The sequence below is a fragment of the Sapajus apella genome, unplaced genomic scaffold (assembly GCF_009761245.1).
Source record: "Sapajus apella isolate SASKATOON/1434 unplaced genomic scaffold, GSC_monkey_1.0 scaffold150, whole genome shotgun sequence".
Taxonomy (NCBI): domain Eukaryota; kingdom Metazoa; phylum Chordata; class Mammalia; order Primates; family Cebidae; genus Sapajus; species Sapajus apella.
The window spans coordinates 80,006-91,753 of record NW_022437090.1 but is presented as its reverse complement, the minus strand read 5'-3'; the positions used below and the strand labels follow the sequence as shown (position 1 = coordinate 91,753).

The window sequence follows — 11,748 nt, the reverse complement described above, 5'->3', positions numbered from 1 at the left end:
AAAAAAAAAAAAAAAAAAAAAGAGGAAAGGCATAGAAATTTATTTGATCCTACTTTGTTTTTTTTTTTTTTTTGAGACAGGGTCTGCCTCTGTCACCCAGGCTGGAGTGCAGTGGTGCAATCTCCACTCACTGCCACCCACGCTTCCTGGGTTCAAGTGATTCTCCCACCTCAGCCTCCCGAGTAGCTGAGGCTGTTAACAGTGGAGGGCGTCCAGATTCTTGGCATCTTGAACAAAGAATTGGAAAAAACGCATCAGCTAAGCAGGGAAGGCATGAAGGGTTTTATTGAAAATGTAGAAAATGAAAGTACAGTGTGGGAGCCGGCCTGAACATAGGGGATCAAAGGCCGCGTTACAGAACCTTTGGGAGTTTACCCTCTAGAGGGTTCCACTGGTTACCTGGGGTATGCCATATGTAAATGGAGAGGATGAAGTAAAGTTACAAAGTCATTTACTTGGCCTGTGCCCTACCGCTGAAGTGTGAATTGGCCTAACGTTACCTGCAGAGATTATAGCTTGCAGTCAACCCCGAGAATGAAGCTGAGCGGGCCTAGGGGGTAACTCTTCTGAGAGAGTCCGCCCGAGCATCTGTCCACCAAGAATGTATCTAAAGGGCTTGTATTAACTACAAACATCCACTAGATGGTCATGTGAGGTGGGTTGCTGAGGCACCTGTGACCTTGTACACACTCAAACTGCATTCTCAGGAGGCTGTTTTCGGCATTCCTTATCACATCACACACTCCACTCCCTGTCCTGTTTTCTGGGTCAAGGAGCTTCATTCCCATGCACAAATAACATACATAGTGCCAGTATTTTTCCATATCTCGACCTCAAATGCCTCCTCGTACATAAGCTTGACTATGTTGCCCCGCACGCCCTGCATTCCCTGCCTCAGACTACAGGCGCACACCACCACACCTGACTCATTATATTTTTTGCAGAGATGGGGTTTTGCTATGTTTCCCAGGCTGTTTTTGAACTTGTGAGCTCAAGCGATCCCCCTGCTTTGACCTCCGAAAGTGCTGGAACCACAGGCCTGAGCCGCCACCGGCACCTGGCCTGATTCACCATGCCTGGCCTGATCTTAGTTTTATGTGACATGGGAGCCTTCAGAATGAAGACCTTCAGAATCACTTGAACCCGGGAGGTGGAGGTTGCAGTGACCCTAGATCATGCCACTGCGCTCCAGCATGAGCAATAGAGACCCCATCTCAAAAAAAAAAAAAAAAACCTAAATGAAGCATTTCCTCTCATTTTCATGCTTAGGTTCAGTAAAGTGTGGGTAGCTGTGTAGAAATATGATTGGACTAAAGGGTATGAGCTAATGTTAATAAACTGAGTGGGGAATCTAGGCCTGCCTGTCTAGATTTCTCTTAGCCTCTATGAACATGCATTTCTTCCTTCTGGATATGTTATCGGTAGTTAGGCATGAGCAGGGCAGAAGAGGACTCTACCCTCCCCAAACCCCCTCAACCAAGGATGCCAGGTGATGCTTCTGCAGTTATCACACTGCCTTTCTAAAACAGATAATTTGGCAGCTGGGCCAGAGAGACAATTCCCTGATGGTCCACAGCTGTCACACTAAACTGTATGTTAATTGATGTTATTGATCTTAAAGCAGATGCCAGGGACAGGGAATTTCCCAAACAGATGAAAACATTTGAGATTGGCAATCAGCTTCCAATAAAATTTCAGAAATCGGGTGAGTGAGCTTTAAGAGACAAAATGGTGGAGTATGATCTTGCAGGGACATTCCACTAGAAATGGAAAGAAAACCTCAAATAGGCTTGTGTACAAATTCCTAAGCACACGGTATACGCTCACCTCCCAAGCATAAGGAAGGCATTGCACATTCGGGCAGCTCACCCTGAGGGAAGAATGAAGGGAGAGGGCAACAAGACCTTACAAGTGGGCCAGCATATAAAGTCCCAGGATCTGGGTTAAATGCCACACTTGTCCCTCAAGTTGCCCACTTGGGTTTCTTCCCAGTGTACTTTCCTTTGTTTTCCTGCCCTAAAACGTTTTAATAAACTTCCACTCTTGCTCTGAAACTTGGCTTCGTTTCTTTTTCTGCCTTGTGCCCTGTATTAGTCCATTTTCACACTGCTGTAAATAACTGCCTTAGACTGACTGGGTAATTTATAAAGGAAAGAGGTTTAATTGACTCACAGTTCCACATGGCTGGGAAGGCCTCAGGAAACTTACCATCATGGTGGAAGGTGAAGGGGAAGCAAGGCACCTCCCTCTCAAAGCAGCAGAAAAGAGAATGAACATGGGAGGGATTACCAAACACTTATAAGACCATCAGATCTCGTGAGAACTCACTCACTATCAAGAGAACAGCTTGGGGGAAACTGCCACTGTGACTCAATTACCTCCACCTGGTCTCTCCCTTGGCACGGGGGAATTATGGGGATTACAATTCAAGATGAGATGTGGGGTGGGGACACAGAGAAACCATATCATGCCCCTTAGTCTAATTCTTTCTTCTGAGGAGGCAAGAATTGATGTTGCTGCAGACCGATACAGATTCACTGGTGGTAACTCAGACACCTTCTACCCCTAACAGGTATGGGGCAGGACTCTCTCTGGAATTGGGCTCTTATGGCCTACAATCAAACAAGGTAGTGTTACATGCACTCTGAATTGAAGAAACCCACCAAACAGGCTTTGTGTGAGCAGCATGGCTGTTTATCCACCCAGGTGCAGGCGGGCTGAGTCTGAAAAGAGTCAGCCGAGGGCAGCGGGATGGGAGTTGGTCTTATAGGTTTGGGGTAGGCAGTGGAAAGTTCCAGAAGTTACAGTTCAGGGTGGTTCTCGAAAGCCGGCCTGAGGGGGTGGGATTCGCGGGGGGTGTCACAAGGTCCAAGGTCCAGTGTCACAAAGAATGTGTGGGTCATGTGGGTCCCCATGGCTTGACTTAGGGTATGACATATAGTGCAGTCAGTTCAAAAAACCTTGCATTCCTGTCTGTTTATATTAATAATATAAAGGAAAAAGCAAAAACTAGAAAAATGGGGGAGCAGTTAATATTTTGGGGGTGGTACAAAGGGGTGACGGGTGACATTTCTCAGGGCTTCTTTGAGTGGGATTGGGGGCAGAGTGGAAACCTAAAAATGGGGAAGAATTTAGATTGCTGAGAGGTTTTGAGGCAAAGGTTGATACCGTGGGTTTGTTAGAAGCATTTGCCACATTCACTGATTTGTTTTAGCCTGGATATGGTTTTGCAGGAATTGATTTGAGAGATTAGTTGGAAGAGGCAGAGTCTGAATAAGGGAAGGAGAAAAATGGGTATAAGCGCCCTGCTAACAGAAGGAGCCATGACACTCAGAGAGTGGCTAGCTAGGTTCAGAATAACTGTTTGCCTGATTAGCGAGCTTTTGGGCCCTGTCTTCAAGTCTTTTGATGGCATTATATACAAGGTGGGATTGGTTTAGATAAAAGCAGCATTCTTCACTTAGGAATAGGCAGACTCCCCCTTTTTCAGCAATTAGTAGATCGAGGCCTTGATGATTCTGCAAGACAACTGTAGCCAGAGAATTAACTTGGGCTTGAAGGACAGATAGTGTTTGAGTTATGTCTGTAATGCTGGCAGAGAAATCATTAGACAGACTGCGGAATGTGGTAATGGGGGTAGTAAGACCTGCTATACCTGTTCCTGTTGTGGCAGTGGATACCCCCAGTCCTACAGGTAAGGGGATTAATGGAACGACTCTTTTTTGCCATGTGGAGGTTACAAGGAGAACAGGGAAGGGTTCATTTCCGTTGGCAAACTGGATTTGTAGATAAGGAATGTTAAGGTCCAGGTGCCCGCCTAGTTGGGAGGAAGGCAGATGTAGGTGGAAGAGCCACAGGGTAAGAAAAGTCCTTGGCTAAGGCAGAACTGGAAGTGTGGACTGAAAAGATGAGAGAGTGTTTTGGGGGACTGGGATCTTGTACCCAGACACCAAGGGAACCGGCTGTTAAAAGTTGTAATACGGTTTGGTAGGATGATTGTGTGGAAGAAGAGGTTTTGTTTTCATGGTGAATGGGAAGGCGTTTGGTATCTATAAGTAAACATTCACTTTTATTAACAAAGCTAGGTATGAGCATACGGGTAGAGGCGTTTGGAGGAGGGTCTGATGAACAAGGGGAGGGCAGCCAAGGATGGAGTGAGAGACAGGGTAAATGCAGCCAGGCAAAACTTGAAGTTTCTTTGCCAATCTCGTATAGGGGAAAATCCTCGGGCCTGATGGGTAGGACAAGGAGGGGGTCTGAGAAAGCCCTGAGTAGCAGGAGAGTGACAGAACATTTTGATGTGATTGTCTTCGGGATGGACTTCCATGGTGGAAAGGAAATGAGGGGTTCTAAAAGACGAACCAGGGGCTTGTATCCGGTGTGGAAACGGCTATGAAAGGATGAGAGGATAGAGCGAGCTTGGGAGGCAGGAGGAGAAACTTTCTGCAGTGTAAGAACCATTTGCCTTGTGTAGGAAGCAACTGGTAATTTTTGGAGGAAGAATAGGTTGGGGAGATAGATGAGAAGGAAAAATACTGGCCTTGGTGGGGAGATACTGGGGTGTCCGCTGCTTCTCTGGCTGTTTTGTCGCCTAAGGCATTTCCTTGGGCAATAGAATCTGACGGTTTTTGGTGTCCTCTGTAGTGAATAACTCCAGCCTTGGCTGGAAGGAGAGTGGCCTTAAGGAGGGCCTTTATTAAGGAGACATTGATAAAGAGGACTCCTGTGTGATAAGAAAACCTTTTTCTGCCCATATGGCAGCATGGTGGTGTAGGATGTTGAAGGCATATTTAGAGTCAGTAGAGATGTTAACACGGAGTCCTTTGGCAAAAGTGAGAACACAGGTTAAGGCAATTAGTGTAGCTTGCTGAGAAGTGGTGGAGGAGGGGAGCGTGGTAGCCTCAATAATAGATGAGCAGGATACAAAGGCATAACTGGCTTCGGCCAGTCAACTGGGCTTTGAAGAACTGCCGTTAATAACCATGTGTGGTCTGGGTCTGGAATAGGAAAAAGAGAAATATGGGGAAACGGGGAGGATGCTATATGAATTAGTGAGATACAGTCATGGGGTTCAGGGTTTGTGTTGGGTACGAAGTGAGAGGCTAGGTTGAAGTCAGGTCCAAGAGCAATGGCTACTGTGGGGGTTTCAATAAAGCGCATAAAGCTGGAGAAGGCGAGGGGCTGAAAGTCAATGTGTGAGGTGTGAAGAGGAAACTAACTTTGGAGGTTGTGAGGGCTACAGAGAGTCAGTGGAGCATAGCCTGTAATTTTAAGGGATTCTAGGAGTATTATAGCCACACCAGCTGTGGCCCCTAAACATGACGGCCAGCCTAGGACTGTGAGGTCAAGTTGTTTAGACAAGAAGGTGACTGGTCTTGGGCCTAGCTCTTGTGTAAGAACCCTGACTGCGCAGGCTTTTACTTCTGCCATGTGAAGGGAGCAGGGCTGGGAGGAGTTGGGGAGTGCTGGTGGAGGGGCTGTTTCTAAGGCCGCCTTTAGTGAATGAAAGGAAGATGGGGAAGGATTGGGGTCTACAGGGTTAGCTAAATTTCCTTTTGTAAGTTTATAAAGTGTTTGGTTAGGAGGGAAAACCTGCTATCCAGAGGCGAAATTATCCTACAACACCTGGGAAGGAGAGGAGCTGTTGTTTAGTGGATGGGGCTGGGGTTTGGGAAATTAACTGGATATGGTTGGCAGGAAGAGTACATGAATGTTGGCAAAGGATTATACCGAGATAGGTAACAAATGAGGAAATTTGGGCTTTAGAAAAAAGCGTTTTCGAGGTCAAGAACAGAATAGTGAGTTGTGGAAGGGGGTATGGACGATAGGAGGGCATGGGGTTTGGTACAATTGGGTGGATGGGAAGTACAAGCTGACTGATGAAGCGGAAGTCTTGGACTGCTCTGTAGGATTTGTCTGGTTTTTGGACAGGTAGGATGGGGAACTGTAAGGTGAGTTTGTAGGAGTTAAAAGACCACGTTGTAACAGATGGGTGATAACAGGCTTTAGGCTTTTTAAAGCCTGTTGTGGGATGGGGTACTGGTACTGGGTGGGATAAGGGTGGTCAGGTTTTAATGGGATGGCAAGGGGTGAGTGAGGCAAGGAGTGAGTGAATAATGGTGGGAAGGTGGTGTCCCACACCCTAGGGTTAAGGTAGGGGGACATATGGGGAGCTATCGAGGGAGGTATGGGTTTGGAGAAGAGGGTGGCAATGAGGTGCGGCTGTAGCCCAGGAATAGTTAAGGAGGCAGACAATTTTGTTAGGATATCTCGGCCTAACAGGGGAACTAGATAAGTGGGGATGATTAGGAAAGAATGTGGGAAGGAGTGCTGGCCTAATTGACACCAGACATGAGGAGTTTTGAGAGGCCTGGAAGCCTTGCGGTTGATTCCCATGACAGTTATGGAAGCCAAGCAGACAGGTCCTTGTAAAGAAGGCAGCATGGAGTGGGTAGCCCCATGTTGATTAAGGAGGGGATGGACTTACCCTTCACCATAAGAGTTACCTGAAGCTCGGTGTACGTGATGGTCCAGGGGACCTCCAAGATGTTCAGGAAGCGTCAGTTTTCACCTGCCAAGCCAAGGAGCAGCAACATGAGTAGACAGTCTGATTTGCAGTGGGGGCCCCGCACAGATGGTGCAGGGCTTAGGACAAATCCCAGGCTGTGGGCATTCCTTGGTCCAGTGGCCAGTTTCTGACACCTGAAGCAAGGTCCAGGAGGGGCAGCCGGATGCTGCAGTCTGGGCACTTTGAAGTCCTTGTGAGCTGGTGGCGTGGCTGGGGTTTGTCTTACGGTGGAGTCAAGCATCTACAGTTTTGAGACGTGCTGCGGCCGGGCAGCTTCCCTATTACTGAACACTTTGAAGGCGAAGTTGATTAATTCCTGTTGTGTGGTTTGAGGGTCAGATTTTAATTTCTGTAGCTTTTCTGTAATGTTAGGGGCTGATTGGGTGATAAAATGCATGTTAAGCATTTTTCAGGGGGGAGAGTTAAAGTATAGGACTGGGTTAGATATTGAAACGTTTATTTATTTTGATGAGCCTAATTGTTGGCTGATTTGGGAAAGGTTGGATAAAAAGGCACATGCACCCTAACTATGCCTTTGTCTTCAGCCAGATCTCGAAGGGGGAATTGTTGGGCAGGGGTGGAGGAGGTTTCCTGGGACTAAACTGTAAGCCAGACAAGGTATGAGGTATGAGGTGACAGGAGGGGCATAAGGAGGTGGGTTGTGGGCAGAGAAAGAGAAGGGAGGGTCTGGGAGGGGGTTAGGGCTTGGACTGGGGTCTGGTTCGGACAGGCAGGGAGAAGAAAGGTCAGAAGGGTCGATGGACAAGGAAGATGCTGAGTCACTGGTAGAGGCAGGATGGGCAGATGGAGGGGAGAGAAGGAAAATTTGGTACGGATTATATTGAGAGCAGAGATTGGGGAGGGATTGGAGTGTCAAAAAAAAAAATGCCCGGACGTATGGCACTTCAGACCATTTCCCCATTTGTGAACAAAAATTGTCTAGGTCTCACAGCATAGACAGGTTAAAAGTGCCTGTTTTCCGGCCATTTGGAACCCCTGTCTAATTTGTATTGAGGCCAGGCTGTGTTACAGAAAAATATGAGATGTTTAGGTTTCAGACCGGGTGACAGTTAGAGAGGTTTTAGATTTTTTAGGAGGCAGGCTGCAGATGAAGACAGAGGAATAGAGGGCAGAATATTGTCCCTGGTGAAGAAGATAAGTATTAAGGAAAGGAGTATAGCAGCCATGAGCAAAAGTGAGCAGCTACCAGGGTTTGTAGGTGTCCCTGACTGAATGGGCTCTAACGCTGGTGAGTGATCAAGGCAGGTATCTCCACTATTGACCAGACAACAAGGGAAGACTGTCTTCCTGAGTCCATGACCGATGTTAGAGTTTTTGAGCAAGAGGGAGAGACTTGTCTCTCTGTCTCTGCATGGATAAAGACTGTCCCCTTTGTCTCTACTTAGGAGAAATAGTTAAAGGAAAAGAGAGAGAGGGAGAGACTTGTCTCCTTTTCTCTAAAGGAAAAGAAAGAGAAAGAGGGAGAGGCTGCTTACCCAATCTGAAGGTGGCAAGAGGATTGTTGGGCTGGTCTGATGCATTGAGGTCGCAGGTGGCTCTCTTCACAGAGGGAGAGTGGGGACAGGGGGTCAGTCACCCAAAGGACTACCCTTGTCCTGGCTTTTGGCATCAAATGTTACATGTGCTGTGAATGAAGAGACTCCCTAAACAGGCTTTGTGTGAGCAACATGGCTGTTTATTCACCTGGGTGTGGATGGGCTGAGTCTGGAAAGTAAGTGACTGGAGGACAGTGGGATAGGAGTTGGTTTTATAGGTTTGGGGTAGGCAGTAGAAAGTTATAGAAGTTACAGTTCAGGGTGGCTCTTGCAAGCCAGGTTGGGGAGTGTTGCCGGGGGAGGGGTGTCACAAGGTACAAGGTCCAGTGTCATAAAGTTGGTTTATCGGTTAAGCCAGAACAATGCTGGAATGTCACAAGGTTGATTAATCAGGCACTGCAGGAGCTAGCTATTCTTACTTCAGACTCTCTGGCTCCAGGAGGGCATCTAAAGGTGTACCTGGGAATCATGGGGTTGCTATGACTCAACTTAGGGTATGGCCTATGGTGCAGCCAGTTCAAAGAACTTTTCAGGTAGGTGAGATAATTTCTTCATGGCCACTTTTTCTACAGAAAGGCAGAGAGAAAGAGTAATATTTTAAGGTTTCAAGACTGGCTTTAGGAGAAAGGGGTTCTGGTTTCTATGACTTGCCTCGGGGAAAAGGAATTCTAGTTTCTATGGCTGCCTTGAGGAACTGAGAGATAGGAGGGCAGGAGGTCTGAGAAAAACTTCTGCTTCTGAGGCCATCATTTTGGGGTACAGTTTTCTGAGTTTCAATACTAACTGGGATGCCCCAATTTCACGAATACTGGTAAAAGATATGAGACTCCTGGGTCCGAGACAAAGGACAATACTAACAGCAATAATAGTCACAGTATTGTCATTGAGTCAGTTTCTGAGCCCTAATTCTTGCAAGACTATGTGACAAAGGCCACAGCAGGTTGCATTATAGGAGAGGGACCCCAAGTTTAGGAAACCCAAATCTCTTATAATTGGAAGTAAGTCTGCCAGATCTTTGCTTGGAGAGACAAGAATTCTGCCTTGCAGGGCTATTCAATGCAGAAACATCCTTGAAAAGATATTCGGAAAAAGGCAGTTAGAGCCTCTGCTCTCTCAAGACATGCAGGAACATGACAAGTGAATTGCCTTCCAACAGAACGGGAATGAAAGTACATCGTATGAAAAGTAGTCTGCATCTAAAGGCAAACCAAAGCAGAAATGAGGATTTGGAGGAGCCATCTAGGCCTGCTATACCAGGCAAGAATTGAGCATGGACTCTAGTTATCTCACCTAAAGTTTGCAAGAGTCCTCAATGTCACTGTTTTAATGGGGACTTGCCCATTAAAAGTGCTTGTCATGCGCACTTTCCACATTTATTTCACTTTAATCTTCACATCTCATGGAGACAGAGACTACAGCCATTTTACCCATGAGTAAATAGACTTGGAAAGACGATGACTTGTTCACTTTTTCAACCACAGGACAAGAATCAGGTTTTCTCCGAGCTCTTCTGCCGCCTCACCTCTCTTGTTTCTCCCTACCGCAGGGAGCTGGAAGAAGACTGGCCAAAGTAAGTAAACGACTAACGCAAGAGTGGCACAGGTCCTCAAAAAGGCGCTGCAAACCCTAAGTGGTGACTGCACTCACGGTGCTTTGAGACCCAGCCACTACATCGGAAGCAGAAAGTTGGGATCTCTGGTTTCTCCTACCCGTGGGCCTGAGGTTCCCTGAGATTGGTTAAGGAAGGAACTCCTTTTCCCATTTCCTAGCCGGAAGTAGGTTTCCAATGACACGGAAGCCCTATCGGGCCGCCCAGGAGACCCTTCCGTGCTACCCAGGCCAGGGACCCGCCCGGACCTGAGCAGGCGGGACTGCGGGCACAAGGCCTGCCCCTCTCTCCCAGGATTTCCCAGGCATAACGGAAGTGGGTGGGGCTCCTCCGAGCACCGCCCCCGCACGATTGGCCAGCACGGCTGTCTCTCAGCGTTCTAGGGGGGAGGGGCTGGGCGATACTTACAACTAGGGCTGCGGGCGCGGGCACCCAGTCGGGTGGGAGGCGCAGCAGCAAAAGTTCTGGGCACTGGTGCCGGTGGCTCGTGCCATGGAGCCGAGCCCCGACGTGTCCCCTGGGCCTTCCCGCTCCTTCAAGGAGGAGTTGCTCTGCGCTGTCTGCTACGACCCCTTCCGCGATGCCGTGACTCTGCGCTGCGGCCACAACTTCTGCCGCGGGTGCGTGAGCCGCTGCTGGGAGGTGCAGGTGTCGCCCACCTGCCCGGTGTGCAAGGACCGCGCCTCGCCGGCCGACCTGCGCACCAACCACACCCTCAACAATCTGGTGGAGAAGCTGCTGCAGGAGGAGGCCGAGGGCGCGCGCTGGACCGGCTACCGCTTCCAGCGCGTCTGCCGCCTGCACCGTGGCCAGTTCAGCCTCTTCTGCCTCGAGGACAAGGAGCTGCTGTGCTGCTCCTGCCAGGCCGACCCCCGGCACCAGGGGCACCGCCTGCAGCCAGTGAAGGACACTGCCCACGACTTTCGGGTAAGAGCGGCGGTGTGGACTAGGAGGCTGAAATGGGACTGGAACCCGGAACCCCTTGGTCTACGGCTCCCGCCCCTCCTGCCTGTCAGAGCCCAGTGTGACTGTGTCTCGCTCTAGCATGCAGGACCCCATCTCTCTGACCGAAGTTGCCTATAGGGAGGGGCTGGCTTCTTTATCAAGGTGGGCCCAGGGGCCCATGGTGGGAGAAGGGAGAATGCAAACAGAAAGTGAGAGCTGGGGTTACGGGATGTTCCCAAGACGGTGCCACCCACTTCTGAAGGGCCCAGGCCATGCACCCCTTGTGCCAGCTGGGTGTGGTCCAGGTCCCTTTAAGTAACGTGGATGTGAGTGCAGCCCACGAGGCCTTTAGCTTGGCACCCTCAGTTTAGAAGTGGAGGAGGAGCCTCAGACTTGGCCAGGGATGTGGAGCCTTAAGATTTTCCCCAAACCAGTCACCTACTTGCCAAACTGACCCCACGGTTTGTATTGTCTGTGGGGAGAGGCCTCTGGCCCTGGCCGGCTTCTTCTGGTTTATCACCCAGCATCTCCATGCCTAGTATTCTAGTGGCTATAAATAAACCCAGGAACAACTTACAGGGCAAAACTAACATGGAGAATTCTTTTGTATAGGAAGGAAAAATGAACAGAAGATAGGGGTTAGCCTAACTCAGCATTCTCCAAAACGTTTGTTCTTAGCCTATAGGAAGCAATGCATTTTCTCTTGTGACCCAGAACACATGTGTCAGTTGAAACAAAAGTTGTACTCTGGCATTTTCTGTTACTTTACCTTTTTTTTTTTTTTTTTTTTTTGAGACCTCTGTCACCCAGGCTGGAGTTCGGTGGTGTGATCTCAGTTCACAACAACTTCTTCCTCCCTAGCTTCAAGCGATTCTGGTGCCTCAGCCTCCTGAGTAGCTGAGATTACAGGAATGTACCAGCATGCCTGGAGTACCTGAGATTACAGGCAGGTACCAGCACGCCCGGAGTGGCTGAGATTACAGGCATGTACCAGCACGCCCGGAGTAGCTGAGATTACAGGCATGTACCAGCACGCCCGGAGTAGCTGAGATTACAGGCATGTACCAGCA

At 48.8% G+C, this 11,748-nt stretch overlaps 1 protein-coding gene across 2 annotated transcripts in view; it reads left to right on the top strand.

Annotated features, from left to right (window-relative positions):
- The first annotated feature begins 10,003 nt into the window (after window positions 1-10,003).
- The window catches only part of TRIM35 (tripartite motif containing 35), a 21,033-nt gene continuing 19,288 nt past the window's right edge, over window positions 10,004-11,748 (top strand). Inside the window, exon 1 of one of the 2 annotated variants that reach the window (XM_032265434.1) lies at window positions 10,004-10,660. In XM_032265434.1, the coding sequence (XP_032121325.1) occupies window positions 10,226-10,660 (435 nt within the window). In that variant the 5' untranslated portion in view covers window positions 10,004-10,225. The remainder of the gene's footprint in view (window positions 10,661-11,748) is intronic. The other variant, XM_032265435.1, reaches the window with a different exon arrangement.